The sequence below is a fragment of the Phascolarctos cinereus genome, unplaced genomic scaffold (genome assembly GCF_003287225.1).
Source record: "Phascolarctos cinereus isolate Bilbo 61053 unplaced genomic scaffold, phaCin_HiC Scaffold_5;HRSCAF=322, whole genome shotgun sequence".
NCBI lineage: Eukaryota > Metazoa > Chordata > Mammalia > Diprotodontia > Phascolarctidae > Phascolarctos > Phascolarctos cinereus.
Genome location: NW_027555958.1, coordinates 460,678,400 through 460,694,605, shown reverse-complemented (window position 1 = coordinate 460,694,605; position 16,206 = coordinate 460,678,400). Strand labels below are relative to the sequence as shown.

The window sequence follows — 16,206 nt, the reverse complement described above, 5'->3', positions numbered from 1 at the left end:
ACACTAGTCTCCCCAGTCCGCTCCCAACATCGTTCCTTCCAAACTTCCTCACCCTTTAGTCTATCCCTGTCTTTTTGTACCAATGTAGGCAGATACTCACCATGCCCTTCAGTGTCAAGTCTGCTAAGGGAGATCGGTTGCCATGGAAATCTGGCCAAACATGTAAATCAACAGTGAGGAAACCCACAGGCAGAGACTTCTTAATGGAATCCAGGTGACTATTCAGATATGTATAGATACTTTGGAATCTGGAAGACAAAGTCCCTTTTTAAACTTTTGGTCCATGGGGGTGGGGAAGTCAACAGTTCAATGAACGGAAAACATTTCATTTTCTATGTGAAATGCAGGAATATGGTCAGAGGCCCCCCAAAGTGGAGGATGCAGAAGTCATAATCCAAGTCAGGAGAAAATTCTTACACCACTAGGTGCTGCACATGGCCTCTGGAAAGCATACGGCACTAGGAATGTGGGGAAGAAAATGTTAGCTCCCATGCTGAGCATCAGGATTGGACTGCAGTGGGGAAGGCAGGGAAGAAAGGGAGATTGACGGTGGGAAGGAAAGTTGTGTGGTGGGAATGAACAAATGAAGAGAAAAAAAACAGTTATTAGGTGTTATGTTCAAAGCACAGAGCTAAGTACTGGGGATACAAATGGAAAAGATGGGCCATTCTCTCAAGGAGATCAGTTCTAATGGGGGAGATAACAAATATAGGCAGTTTCAGCTGCAAGTCAGACTGAAAGGTCCCATGGTTCCTAGAGTGAAGCAACAAAACAGATGATAATGCATCTTTTTCAGGAGAGCACTGTACTGGAAGTTAGGGGATTATAACCAAAGAATCATTGACTTTGAGAGTTAGAAGAGGCCTCAGAGACCATCTGGTCCAATCCACACCTGACCAGGAATTCTGTCTCCAGCATCTGTACTCCAGACTGGTCGCCTCCTCTCACAAGTACACTGGAAAGCATATTAATGTTAGAGTTAGAATACCTAGTTTCAAATCCTGCCCCTGATGCTTACTACTTCAGTGACCGTGGACAAGTCCCTTTCTAGGTGAACAAGTTAACTTTCCCAGACCTTAGTTGTAACATCTCAACATGCGGAGTTTAGAACAGATGGTTTCTGAGGTCCCTCCCTACTCTCAATCTACGGTCTTATCATCATCAAGTAGAAACCAGAAGGGACTTCAAGAAGCCAATGAATCCAATGCTCTCCCCATTTCACAGATGGGGAAATACTGGCCAACTGAGGTTAAATAACCTATGTGCCCACAGTCACAGAGATGGTAAAAATCAGAGGCAGGATTTGAAACCAGGTGTTCAAACCCCAAAGTTTGCCTTGTTTCCTCCTGGCTTAATGTCTGGTAAAGGGAGACTCCCTACCTCCAGAAACAGCCCTTTCCAGGCTGGAGACCTCTAAATCATCTGGACATCAAGCTTAAATTTGCACTCATTACTTCTGATTCTGAATTCTGAGAGCAAGCACAACAGAATCCCTCTTTGCTTGGATACATCCTCAAAAACCTGGTAACAGCTTAATTTACATAACATTTTAAAGTCTGCAAAAGACCTGTGAGTGCATTCTTTCATTTTAGCCTCATAACAACCCTAAGCAGATAATACAATTATGACCATTTTAAAGTTAAGAAAATTGAGGTTTGGAAAAATGACTTGTCCATGATCACACAGCAAGCACATAGCAAAGTTTGGATTTGAACCCAAGTCTTCCAGACTCCACTCCCAACGTGCTATCCATCATACTATTATTCATCTCATATTTACCCAAAGTCTTCTTTTCCAGGCAAAATATCTCCAGCCTCTCAACAGGGTCCTACAGGTCATGATCCTTCTTCACTGCTCCAACCTCACCTCCTTGCTCTTCACTGAATGTTGCATAGAGGTCTGAATGCACTGACTTAGAAGTCGGAAGCTAACTTTGGACTGGTCAGAGCCATGTGCCTTTGGAAAAATCGCTGCATTTTCTGAACCTCAATAATGTCATCTGTAAAATGGGATATGTGATCTCTATGCCGCTTTCTACCTTTGAATTTATATGCTTCTTTTCTAAACTGTCTTTGTAGTTTAGCAAAATGCTTGGTACATACTCATTGTTTATGTCAAGATATTGGGAGACACCTTGTTTTCCAGCAAGCAGGCTGGACTCGGAGCTCGGCATGACCGCAATCCTTTGCACTCACTCTCTGGATGCACTCAGCCACAGCAAAACCCCAGAACTGGGACTTAGGATTTCTCTGTTTCCCAGGGGATCCTAACCTGAGAGCTGGAACTGCAGCTGACACACTGCAGCAGAAAGTGATCCATTACACCTCCTTACACTGTGAACAATCCCTGCACTTGTAAACTGAACCAGGCGTTTCACTCCTGTTCCTGTCATGCTAACTGTGGTTCTGTACCCCGCTGAATGATCACAAGGCTCAACAGCCTTTAAGACTTCAAGACAATCACAAGGCTCAATGATTCTAATAACTTGAAGACTATTCCCATAGGACCCAAGAATGCCTGTATTTTCCCCAATATGTCTGTGCACATGGCCTGCCATGGGAACTGTTTACTTAAGACCTAAGAATGACTGTGTTAGGTCCCACCTTGTTGTGGTTTTCATGTTTAAAAACCCTACACCCGCCACAGGTGAGCAAGCCCTCCTTGGGAGGACTTTGCTTGCAAGCCTGTTTTCCTCACTCTGAAATTAAACTTCTAATTGATTCCTGACTCACCTGTCTCTGGTTGGCTTTGTTTGCTTCCAGCCATCCATAGGTTAGAGATCAATCCAGTCTGGACTATATTTAAAAATTCTGTTCACACTTAATTGATTGATATGATAGATCAATTTCTATAGCTCATATTTAGCTTGGGTTTTAAGGTTTACAAAGCACATTTTCCTGAACATTGTAAAACCAGCCCATTCTTATTTTCTACATTTTTTATTTTGGGATAATATAGTGCAGGTTAGACTTGATGACCTCTGAGATATTTTCTAATTCTGAGAAGTAAAGATTCTGAAATTGGGAAACTGAGGCCCAAAAAGATTCAGGAACTTGTGCATGCTTATCTAGCAAATACATGGCAGATCTGAGACCTAAATTTAGACCTTCTGACTCAGTCTTTTGTGACATGCCTCCAGGCTATGCCAGAGCTTGCTATATGACTTTGGAGACATCATTTAACCTCTCTTGATCTGAGTTTCCTCTTTGAAAAAGTGAGGATGAAAGAAATTTTAAAAAATCAGCATGGAAAGTGGAGTATGGTAGAAAGAACACTGGTTCTAGAGTCAGAAGATGTGGATTTAAATTCCACTTTGGCTACTGGATGACCTTGGACAAGTCATTGAATAGTCTGGGGCTTCTAGTTTCTCACACATAAAAAGAGAGGAATGGCTTCTGTGCTCCCTCCAGCTTTACCTCTATGATCGTATCAATGACTTAGATCCTTTCATGCTCTAAAATTCTGATTTTAGAAGTCACAGGGGTAGAGTTAATGCCAAGTCCTCCTTTCACTATTTTTCTGTCCCCTCCTGTGTTCTAGGTATGGAGCTACCATATACAAGCTAATCTGGGAAAATCAAAACTAAAGGAAGAGATCAAATATATTTCCAGGGAAAGGGAAATAACAAACCTGATGTCATTTTATAGGCTTTCTTACATCTTTAGAAGCAGAAAGCAGTGATGGTAGTTTCCTTTTTGAAACTCCCTTCCCCAGCTAGCCCTACTTCTCTTGAAGATTAATATTTATTTACTTTCATGGAAAAAAGTAGCATGTAGCACCTTTAGGATGAATCAGGGGCCGTTGCAAGATAACCAGGGAATGTTGGGACTTGCTAGTGGGTGTAAATTATTAGTGTAGGCTCCCAAGCTTAATTTATTTCAATAGTTGTAGCCCTATTAGGATTTAGTACCAGCTAGCTGTGATACCTAGGATATGTCCCCTCTCTGCGCCTCATTTCCTGGCCTATAAAATAAAGTAGTTAGACCAGGAGGCCTCAAATGTCCTTTCCACTCTAATATACTCTATTTTAAGAACTCTGCCAGCTCTGACACTCTGTGATCTCTAAGGGTCCTCCCAGCTCTGCCATTCTTAATTCTAAGGGTCTGTCTAGCTCTGACATTTTAAGTACCAAGATCCCTTTTCACTCTGACATTTTTAATCTATCAATCAACAAACATTTATTAAACAATAACTAGGTGCCAAGCACTGTGCTAAGCCACAAAGAAATTTTTTAATGGCCTTCAAGGAGCTCACATTCTGATGGAGAAGGCAACATGCACATAACTATGGACATAGCCAAGATAGACCATGTAGATGGGAGGCCATCTCAGAGGGAAGGCATTGGGGCAGGGGGGACTAGAAGAGATCTCCTGTGAGAGGAGATTGAATCTGAGTCTTGAAGGAGGTCAGAGACACCAGGAAGCAGAAGTGACAGGGAGAGCATTTCCCTATGGGGGACAGCCCATGCAAAGTTGTGGAGATGGGGGATGGAGCAACAATTCGGGGGAACGCAAGTAAGCTACAGCCAATGGATCCTTGAGCCCTTGGAGACAAGTCCAGTGTTTAGGAGGCCAGGCAGGTCAGAAGGGGCCCAGCTGTAAAGCCTTTATGCTAAGCTCCCTTCAACCCCTGCTAGTTTATGGCCTCATTTTGCCTTTGGTTCAGACTGTGTTTGAAGGTTCCTTCCAGCTCTGGTGATCTACATTCTAACATATATTTTAGCACTGGCATTGTATAGTCTATGCCCTAACAAACTGGGTTCTGGCATTTGATGCCCTATAGACCCTTCCAGTTCTGATGGTCCAGGGGAAGCTGAAGAAGGAAAAGCAGCAGGCAGTGCCATCTGAGGGAGCCAGTATCTGTGTAGGAGAGGGCCGAACTGGGGAGGCTAGGGAAGTCCCCCTTTTCCTTCGGCCAAGAAACAATTAAAATCTCAAAACTAGCTAGAAAATAAGAATCTGGAACAGGCTTAATAACTTCCATTTCAAAATGGCACAAATGTTTCTAAGGCAAGGGATTCCCTTCCCTCCTAGTTGTTTTGCTTTCCTTCTTGTCCTCTTTCTTCTTCCCTTCCTCTCTCCCTCCTTCCCTTTCTCTATTCCTGCCTTTCTCTCTCTCTCTCTGTCTCTGTCTTTCTCTCTCTCTCTCTCTCTCTCTCTCTCTCTGTCTCTCTCTCTCTCTCTTTCCCTCCCTCCCTTTCTTTCTCTCTGTTTCTCCATTTTCTCTCTCCCTTCCTCTCTCCCTCCTTCCCTTTCTCTATTCCTGTCTGTTCCCTTTCTTTTTCTTCCTTTCTCCCTCCCTCCCTTCTCTCTCCCCTCTCTTTCTCCCTCTTGTTCTTTCTCTTGTCCTATCATAAATAGCACACTTATAAATCTTTTCATTCTGACTCCTCAGGAATCTCAAAGTAGGGCATTTGGCTTCAAGCATCTGGGTCAATAACAGAATCTAGCCCTAATTACTATTGATTGGTCATTGTCTCGTTTACTGTAGGCCCAAACAGTGATATTCATTTAGCTTTCCCATCCATAGTAAATCATGCACTAATGAGATCCCTAAGGGAACTTGACATGTGCTTTACCCCTTTGACTTCTGACCTCCTCGCAGCTGCATATTTATACTTTGAACCAAACCATTCAACTCCATATTTTTTCAATTATACCTAACCATGTGTGCTATCTGAGTCGATCACTCAAAATGAAGTGCACTTGGAAGGCATTAGAGTAACTAATTCATGTCATTATTCACATAATTTTGCCCTTGCGTTATGCCTCCTTGGTGCTGAACTAGGAGAATTTCGAATGCTTTTCGTATGGTGATCATCTGCCCCTCATCTAGAGGGTACTAGACATTTATAGGGCCAGCTCGTTAGTAACACAATTACAGCTAGAGATTGGAGACAAGGAATCCTGGCTCTACTGTGTGGCCTTGTACAAGGCTCGTCACTTCTCTGGTCCTCAGTTTTATTGGTAAAACGAGGGGCTTTGAGGTCCCTTCCAGAACTAAATGTATGGTCTCATGATCCTGTCAACAACCCAGAAGTGAAAAACAAAGAGAAAGCAAGAGGAGTTATGGTTGGACCTTTGAAAAACCTCCTTTGTTATTAAATGTAATCTTCCAAATAAGTTGAGGCATGGAAAGTGGAAGTGACTTCCCTAAGTCACTTGAAGGTTTCTGTTAAGTTGATTATGAAGTTGATTATGACCAAGACAGACACCAGATGCTACATCATAGGGCTCAGAGAATGAGAGAACCAAGTTAAAGAAATTCTTCAAAAGAGAAAAGGCCTATAGGGTGCTTTGTAAGCATGAAAGAATTATGTCAATGTGAGCTATCACTTTTATTACTGTTACTGCAAAACTTAATAATGCACTTAGAAACATTGTTACCAAGAAAAGTAAAACGGGCCAGCATATGATTTACTAAGGCAGGGAAGTATGTAATGCCTTGTAGATACATTTCTTTGACAAACGTTATGATTTTTGGGTGCCTAAATGGTCATGATCCAGTTATCTGAATAATTCAGACAACTCCATTGCCAACAATGTGCCCAAAAAAGTGAGACACTATAATGTTCTACTAAAGGAAGGAAGGAAGAAAGTAAAGAATGCCATATCTTAACAACTAGAATCTCATGGTCTTCTTGAGAAGACCCTGATAGACTCATAATCTTATTTTCATTTATCCTAATGATTAGACAGGGATATTCCACATTGGGAAGATTTTTAGACATGGAGTCAAGTCCCAGGTCTGGCACTTACTGGCATCTATATCCTATTCCATAGCCTTCATGCCAACCCTCTTTCTAGTTGTGGTTTATGTATTATTCATTAGATGTAAGCTTCTCGAGGGCAGGGATTGTCTTGTTTTGTTCTATCTGTAAGTCCAGCACTTCATGTAATGCTATCTATCTATCCATCTATCCATCCATCCATCCATCCATCCATCCATCCATCCATCCATCCACCCATCCATCCATGTTCCAGGCCCAGTGGCAGGTACCAGGCATCCGAACACAAAACCATACCAAGGTCCTATTTGCCCAGCTAAACTGTAATCTCTCTGAGGCCAGGAACAATCTGTATTTGACTCTGCTTGCCCTTAGCACTGAGCCTAGCATGCAGTAAGGATCGAGTAAAGATGAGGTCCATTCATCTCACTTGGGCCCGTCACTCTTCAAAAACAAGATGTCAGGAAGAGAAGACCCTGCCAGAGTTTACATTATCACCAAGTATTTTTTTTAACTTTTCTGACCTTTTTGCACTTAACAAATACCACATAAAACAAGCATTTCCATATATGTTGTAGAACAAAAATAGGGGATTATACATGAAACTGCAATCAGTGATTATCTTGTAAAATATATAGAGAAATTACAATTTTCAGAGCAAATAATTTTGCATGTTTGTTAAGGTTTGCATCACCTCTAGCATGGTGATGGGTGCGTGATAGGTGCTCGATAAATACTTATTGATGGCCTGACAACCTCAGGACAAAGGCTTGAACCCCAGCTCTTCAATTCCTCTCTTGGACTTTCTATTGCCTCCTTGACCTTAGTCTCACAAGCCATGGTGATGGCTTCCTGTTGGAGAAACTTGAAATATACCAGACTGACTGGACCTATGAACCAGCAGCCAATTTCAAGAAATCTAACTTCCAAGGCAACGACCTTCCTCATGGTTAGAGGCAGTATGGAATATAGAATAGAGTGGTGTAGTGGGAGTCAGGAAGACCTGAGTTCAACTCCTGCCTCAGATACTTATTAGCTGACTCAGTGGCCTTGACTAAGTCATGTAACCACCCTGAATCTCAGCTTCCTTATGTGTAAAATGAAAAGGTAGGCTTTTATTGACTCTACGTTCCCTTCCAGTCCTAAGTCTATGGTTCTAGAGCTATCCTAAAGTAGAATGGACTAGAAACAGAAGGGGGTAGAAAAAATAGTAAACTTCAGCCCTTCTTAAACCGTAGGTCACAACCCTTGGCAACTCAGTTTAAGAAGCGCTGAAGCGGTCATGAGTAGAAAAAGTTTAAGAAGCCCTGGACTAGATCACAGGGAAGGAAGTTTAAGCAACAAAAGAAACAGGAAAGCTGAACTTTTCATAAACGGATAAAGTTAATGGAAAGAAAAGAAGAATGATGCCAGGGAGAAGAAAGCTATAAGGAAAATGCCAACCCAGCTGACCCAAGAAATGCAGAAAGACCTGGACCCAACGGTAGTGATGCGAAGAGATGATATATAAAAAGTCCAGTGAAGTCAGCAAATGAAAAGTCAGAAAGTGGATTAAAAGGCAAAAACAACACTATAGGCATCATTACAAGGCTAAAGAAAGAGAGGGAAAGGTCTTTTTGTTAGAAAAGGAAGGGAGTCTGTCATAAAGTAACATCGAAACAAAGGCTTCTATTTGATTTTGTTTTTAGGGCATTTTCAAGTGAGAAGAGGCCTATTATCCCTCCCAAAGGATATCAGGTCCAACTTATCTATGGCAATTAAGTGTTGTGTTAACTTGTATTCACTATGTGCTGTATGCTGTGTGCTGTGCTAAGTGCTGGGACACAGTGAAAGGCAGACAATTCCTACCCTCAAGGAACTTCCATTCTAAAGGGGGTAATGGGGGAAGATAACATGTCTACAACTCAGTGTATTTTGTTGTTGTTCAGTTGTTTTTCAGTTGTGTCCTACTCTTCATGACCCCATTTGGGTTTTTTTGGGGGGAGAGATACTGGACTGGTTTGCCATTTCCTTCTCCAGCTCATTTTCCAGATAATAAGTAATATTTATATAGCACTTGTTATGTGCCAGGGACTGTGCTAAAGGCTTATCAAATATTTCATTTGGTCCTCACAATAACCCTGGGAGGTAGATGCTATTGTTATCTTCATCTTACAAATGGGGAAACAAGTTAAGTGACTTGCCCAGGGTCACACAGCTAGTAAACGTCTGAAGCCAGAGTTGAACTCAGGAGATCCTATCTTCAGATCCAGTGCGCTATCCACTATAGCACCTAAGGCTGACTTTTCACAGGGAAAGGAAAGAAAGAAATACCAGAGAAAACAGACTTGACAATGTGATAGGGCTCAATGATGCGTGGTCATCCGGGGTCAGTCTGAATCTTCCTATGACCACCAGCAGTCCATGCTTCAAACTGGCAGCAATGAATGGACCCTATTTTGGCCTTTAACGAGGCCACCAGTGAGAGCAAAGAAGAGAGCTTCATAATGCGATAGTTTAGCTGTGCTTGCTCACTTTCTCAGAATTAAAAAAAAAGGTTCATAGAACTAAGAAGTTATCTCAGGAGCTTGGGGACATGGTGGATAGAGAGACAAAGATCTCAGTTCAAATCCTGCCTCAGGACTTACTAGCTGTGTGACCCTGGGCAAGTCACTTGAACCTTAAAATACTGTGAAATTGAGTTCTTCATCTTCCTCTTCCTCTTCTTCTTCTCTTTCTTCTAGTTTCACCTTACTGTTGTTGCCATTGTCATTGCTTTTATTATTATTATTAATAGTTGTAGTAGTGTCTTGTACAACTCAGTCCAAGCAGGAATTCCCTCTGCAGCTTTTGGACAGACAGGTGGACAGATTTAACTTGAATAATTTTAGTGATGGCGAACTCATTACCTCATGAAGTAGCTCAATGTATTTTTAGACCTATCGAATTCTTTGAATATTGTTCTCCAAACACTGAGCCAGGCTCAGCCCCTTTTGTTACTTCTACCCAGTGGTCTTAATTGTACCAAACAAAGGTGAGTCTGTTACCTCTTCTGTATGAGAGCTCTGCCCAGATTTGGAGATGGGGATCATGAAGACAAAAGAGAGGAGGAGGAGGAGGAGGAGGAGGAGGAAGAACTCCAATTGACAAAGCCCTTTAAAATTCTCCAAGTGCTCTGTGTACGTTATCTCACAAGGTAGGTGTAGTGATCACTCTAGTTTTAGAGATGGGGAAGCTGAGGTTAAGAGAAGTCAAGAGACATCTTCAGACCACTTAGGGCTATAGTCTGTGCAGCTTATTGAGATGCAGCCACTGTTACTCAAGGAAAATGCCAGACGGAGAGCATCTCCCCCAGGAGACAGGCTTTGGAGAGCTGGGTGCCACTCTCCCTGGCCTCCTCTGCCTCCTAGTCTCCCTCTTGTTCACCCCACTGGCTTTCCTCAAGTGCTGGGTCTCACTCCTACTAATATCTGCTAAGGTGTTAATAGATAACTGAGGTGTTAGCTGATAGGAGATTAAGGCATCAGCCTTACCTGGAGCACCCACATTTTCAAAGGAAACCCCTTAAAACCAAAGTCATTTAAATCTTCTAGGACTTGGCAGTGTCTGGTACATAGCGGGTGCTTGATAAATGCTAGGTGACTGATCGACCTAAAGGAATGAATCAGTAATGGTTGAATGGGAGGAGTTGACATTGACATTTTTGTAAAGTGGGATGGTATCATTTTGTACCACCTGCATATGTAAGAACTCGCTACCTCCTGAGGCAGCTCATTGCACTTTTTAAACAGCTCTAATCATAAGGAGATTTTTCCTTGGAACGGTTCTAAATTCCATAAGATCATAATGTAGAGTTGGAGGGAGGTGGACGTCCAACTCTCATCTTGAAGAAGAAACTGAAGCCTAGGCAGATTAGGTGACTTTTGGTCACATGGGTACTAAGTGCAAGAAGGGGATTTGAACCCAGGCCTCTGACTCCACAGTCAGTCTCTTTCCACTCTATCACACTGTTTGTCTCTGTGCAACAGCTAGCCAGTGCCCTGACCAGGGCTAAGCTGTACTCTGTGCCTTGTTAGTTCTGTAACCTTTGTCAAATGTCATAAACTCCATGGGCCTCAGTTTCCTCATTTGTAAAATGACAGAGTTAGGAGTAGATGACACCAAATTCCTCTGGCTCTGAATTGATGTTATGATCCTTGACTCCTCCCAGCCCTCCCCCCTCCAAGTGGGGAGGAGAAGCAGAAGAAATTTTGCTCCTTTCTCTCTCGCCACCCCATAGCTTTTTAGATATTTGAGGGCAGCTATGACATTCCACTTAAGTCACCTCCAGGCAAATATTCCCAGCTCCTCTACCTGATCACCCCATGGGGCATTGGTATGGCCCCTCACTATTCTTTGGACCCTCTAAAGTTTGTCAACGTCCATCAAATGTGCGGCCAAGTCTTTGCAGAGGATGAAGCCTATAGACTTAGTATATATTATCAGATGTTTTCATTACATTCGCTAGTTTTGCTGTTTTTCTCTCTCTCTTTTCAAGTATTTGAAATAAGGCTTTGCTTATGAGAAGGGGAAACATTGAGGAATATGGGAGATGTAAAAATAAAACATATCAATGAAATGGTCCATTCCACTGTAACTTCCTTAAGGGGAGGGACTGCATTTTGCTCTTTTTGTATTTTCAATGTTTAGCACAATACCCAGCATATAGTAGGCACTTTATAAATGTTTAGTGATGGATTATTGATTAATATGATTTTAAAAAGGGGGCCTAGAACTAAACACAATCCTCCCAAAGTTAGAGCACCATGGGCCTCCTATCTCCTTGGTTCAGGTTACTGTCTCTCTTATTGTAGCCAAGATAACATTAATTTGTTATTATGTATTTGACATGTCACAATATTGAATCAAATTGGGCTCCTAGTCCACTAAAACTGTAGCTCTCCAAGCCTCAGTTTACTCATCTGTCAAAGGTAGGCTTGGACTAAAAAACATCTAAGGGCCTTTCCTACTCCTACATTTTGCCTTGCTCTCTCACAGGGTACCTTAAGAAAGCCCTCTCAGGGGGCAGCTAGGTGGCACAGTGGATAGAGCACCAGCTCTGGAGTCAGGAGGACCTGAGTTCAAATATGGCCTCAGACACATAACACTTACTAGCTGTGTGACCCTGGGCAAGTCACTTAACATGATTGACTCACAAAAAAACAAAAACAACAACAAAAACCAACAACAGAGAGAGAGAGAGAGAGAGAGAGAGAGAGAGAGAGAGAGAGAGAGAGAGAGAGAGAGAGAGAGCCTTCTCATGTTCATCTGGAAACTCTATTCAAGGATTTACCATGAAGCCCTGGACCCACATATCACTATATTGTATTATAATTTAATCAGGTGCAGATAAAAGTCATTGTGAGGCAAGGGAAAAACCAATGAACAGAGAGTCACAAATCTTGTGTCAGTGTCTTGTCTCCACTAAATCCTTCCCAAGCCTCAGTTTGCATGTCTAAAAAATGTCTTTCTCATAGTGACAAAGGCTGATAGGATCACAGAATTCAGAATTGGACAGGAACTTAAGTCCATCTAGTGCCCTAATTTTGCAAGTTAGTAAACTGAGGACGAGAATGGTGTGATGACTTGCTCAGGGACACACAGGTAGTGACTTTCAGAGGCAGGATTCAAACACATTTAATATAATTCCAAGTTCAGAATATTGAGAGTATTAGAAAGCTCAACTGTAACAAAATAAATGAAAAACACTTTATTCTTAACAAAGGCTATAGGGGAAGAAAGATAAGGGTATTCACCTGGCTGAAGCCTTTGCTTGCAATTCAGGGTAGGCAGCGTGTCCCTGGACCACATGTTCTATCTGTAAAACCAAGAAACATGGGTAAATTCATGTCCCCACAAATGCTATGTGTAAGCAGGAGAGAACATTCCTAGAGAAAGAAAAAAACTAAACCAAAACCAAAAGCAAGTCCATTTTCTTCTACTTTTCTTCCACTGTAGAATCTGCTGAAAAGGAAATTCTAACTCAGCTGGGGATTCTCAGGGTTTTGTAAAAGGGCATCTTTGCTCAGCTTAGCGGACAGCTTGGATGTCCCATGGTCACTGAAATAACAATAGCAAAGATCAATGAAGTCCATGGCTAACCCCTGAGGATGAAAGGGAGAAGTGTGGGACATCTGGAGCCATGAGGAAGCAAGAAGCCCTGGGTATTAGGAGGGCTAGACTTACAGGTTAGATACCTGGATTCAAATCCAGACTCCTCTAATTGCTAGCTCTTTGACTAGGAACAAATCACTCCATAAAATGGGGATGTTACATACACTGCATCACTCCCAGAGTTGTTGAGAAACATGAGCTGGGCTATTGTTCTATCAGGCAGCAGGGAAACTCAGTCCTGGGAAATACAGCATGATAACTAACATAGGCAGTAATGTTTCAACTTCTCCTTCCGCCATGGTCGCAAAGGTAAGGAAGTGGAAGAGGACGCAGGATGAATGAACAAGGAGCCAGGAGATGTAGGTCCAGTACTACCATGACCTTGCTGGGTGACCTTTGGCACGTTTGTTCCTTCCTTCACCTGTGTAATAGTTTCCTTGTCTTCAGAATTCTATAAAATGAGGGGTTGGATAACACGACTTTCAGGGTCCTTTGAAGCTCTAAAGTTATGATCCTATGTCCTTCAGATACCCTTTTTCTTCCAATCTAGTCAGGAAGATCTGAGTTCACAACCAGCATCAGACACTCACTAGATGTGTGACCCTTGGCAAGTCAATTTTCTCATCTATAAAATGGGGATAATAGAAGCTATCTCCCAAAGTGGTTGTAAGGATCAAATGAAATAAGAATTGTACTTAGCTCAATGCCTAGCACATAGTAAACACTATATAAAAGTTAACTATTTATTATTACTATTATTATTATTATTATTATTATTATTAGCTATCAATCTTTGTGACTTTTGCCCAGTCTGCACGAGGTAATTTGATATGACTTTGTTTCATGCTTCATAAACCTTAAAGTGCTATGCAAATATTAGCTATTATTATCATCATTATCATTATTAAAATGCATTTAGCCCATGTTGATCTGACTTACTCAGCTCTATTTGGGTTCCATATGATTTGTCCTAAGCAATATTCATCTATATTTAGATCAGGATTTTTAACCTGGTATTCCTGAGCTTTTTTTTTTTTAAAAAAAACTCTCTCTCTCTTCTCTCTCTCTCTCTCTCTCTCTCTCTCTCTCTCTCTCTCTCTCTCTCTGATATATATATATATGTATATATATATATATATATGTATGTATAACGATAACAGTATTTCACTAAAATTGATTTTCTTTGTAATGCTCTGCATTAAAAATATGATTCTGAGAAGAGGTCTATAGACTTTATCAGACTACCCAAGGGGTCCAGGATCCCAAAAACTTATTTCAATATATGTATTTTCAACTGTGGAAAAGAGGCATACTAATATGCTGCTGGTGGAGATAAAAAGTGGTCCAACTATTATAAAAAGCAATTGTAATTATGCTAAAGAAAAATGTAATTAAAATGCCCATTGCCTTTGACTCAGTGATCCCACTGCTAAGCACATGGCCTAAAAACATCAAAGACAGAATGGTCTCATGTACACTAAAATATTCGTAGCAGCACTTTTTATCACAGTAAATTACTGGAACAAAAGAGATGACTATCAGTTTTGGAATGGGTAGGCACATTGAAGTACATGAATATAGCGGGATATCACTGAACTCTAAGAAATCATGAAAAATTGAGAGAACCATAGGAAGACTTGTATGAACAAATACAACATGAAGTAAGCAGAACTAGAAAGACAGTATGTACAGTGATTCTCCAAACTCTTTTGTATTTCTTTTCAATATATTCATACATATACATACATATGTGTGTATACATGTCATCTTCTCTCACAGAATATAAACCCCTTGGTAATACTGTATGTTTATTTTTATATCCCCAGTGCCTAGAACAATGCCTGGCATGGAGAAGTGGCTTAATGACTTTCTGTTGACTGATTATTTAGACTCACTCAGAGTAAAACTTTAGCTATACAGTAAGAAAAAAAAGAGAGAGAAAGAAAAGAAACTGAAGGCTTTGGCTAAGAACAAGTGAACCAATAGAAAGCTAAGAGATGAAGGAGATTTCCTTGGTGTTCTCTACGTGAGGCACATTGAGCACAAAATTACCAAGGAGAAAGTAGTACCTATGCACGTTAAGAGACTTATTGGCATCCTGAAGTCAAAGTTCCATAAATAAAATGCTTGATGAATCCCTTCTCCATACCAATATATGCATTTGGAATAGCAAATTGGATGACAGATTTTTTAAATGGCTAAAGAAAAACTCAGCTAATATTAGCAAAAGTCAGGTCCCACTCCTCAATGCAACTTTAGAAAGATGGATGCTTTCTCATCAAAAAGGATGACAGTAACTGAAAGAAGTTGTCAGACCACAAAACAAACAGCTTAAAACTTGACACAGACATTTTTCCTGGGCAAACAGACACGACTTTACAACCTTACAGCAAATGCAGATAATAGGTATGCATCACTAGACCTAACAAATAGAAAGTAGTACAGTTACTACCAGGAGTCTTTGAAACAGCAAAGATGCAAGAAAGGATACAAAAGGGTGTCTCAATGGATAATATCTATTTTAATTCAACCAACACTATGTCAGCAGAGAATCATTAGAAAAATGACTGAGACAAGTGAATTTATTTACAAAAAGGAAAGATTTCATGATAGCAGCATGGGATAAGATCACTGCTGCCAGAAACTATGGAAAGATCTTTCTTAAGGAGCTCATACTTACTGATCAATGCATAATTTCAAGGAAATGATAGAAATTGTACAACATATCACTGTAGGTGGCAAAAAAAATAGATCTATTGAATGCTTAAAGAGATATTTATCAAGTAGACAGTTATATAATGCAGGCATGCTATTCTTCAATGAATATGGGACAAATCCCTGCCCTGCAAATAAGACTCTCTAAATATCCTTGAAAATCTGACAAGCAAAATGCACTGAAATGATATTATCACAGATAAAATGATTGCTTACAGTCACCTGGACATAATATTAGTTCATGAAAATTTAAGAATAGTATTTTTACTAGATGTAAAGCTACCAAGCACATACAGCCTCTAAACTACATGCAAAGAAAAGCTCTAGGAGTGCAGAGACCCAGTAGAAGAAATTAAAAGCATGTAGTCACGGAAATGAGGCACTATCATCTCCATAATCCTATCTGTTCTTGGAGTTGTCTGGGACACACTCTTGTTGACTATACAGAAGATGAGACTGCACCCCTATACTTCCATTCAATGATGAACATTAATCATTCCATCCACTTGGATGAGAGTTTGCCAGACACAAAACACAGAAGAATAATCCAAGGTTATCAGCTTGTCCCAGCTCTGTCTGAGCTCCATCAAACATCAAGATAGTAGGAAGGAGATGTTGATAATTACAGTAAT

At 40.9% G+C, this 16,206-nt stretch overlaps 1 protein-coding gene across 4 annotated transcripts in view; it reads right to left on the bottom strand.

Moving 5' to 3' along the window:
* Positions 1 to 16,206, bottom strand: part of FGGY (FGGY carbohydrate kinase domain containing) — a 544,879-nt gene that overhangs the window by 105,333 nt on the left and 423,340 nt on the right. For all 4 annotated transcript variants that reach the window (XR_013487452.1, XM_020993102.2, XM_020993097.2 and 1 more), the window contains exons 10-11: positions 12,502 to 12,563; positions 101 to 248 (exon numbers count right to left, since the gene is read on the bottom strand). Coding sequence is in view for 3 of the 4 variants with exons in the window: in XM_020993102.2 (XP_020848761.1) it covers positions 101 to 248; positions 12,502 to 12,563 (210 nt within the window). In the remaining variant the exon portion in view is untranslated. The remainder of the gene's footprint in view (positions 1 to 100; positions 249 to 12,501; positions 12,564 to 16,206) is intronic.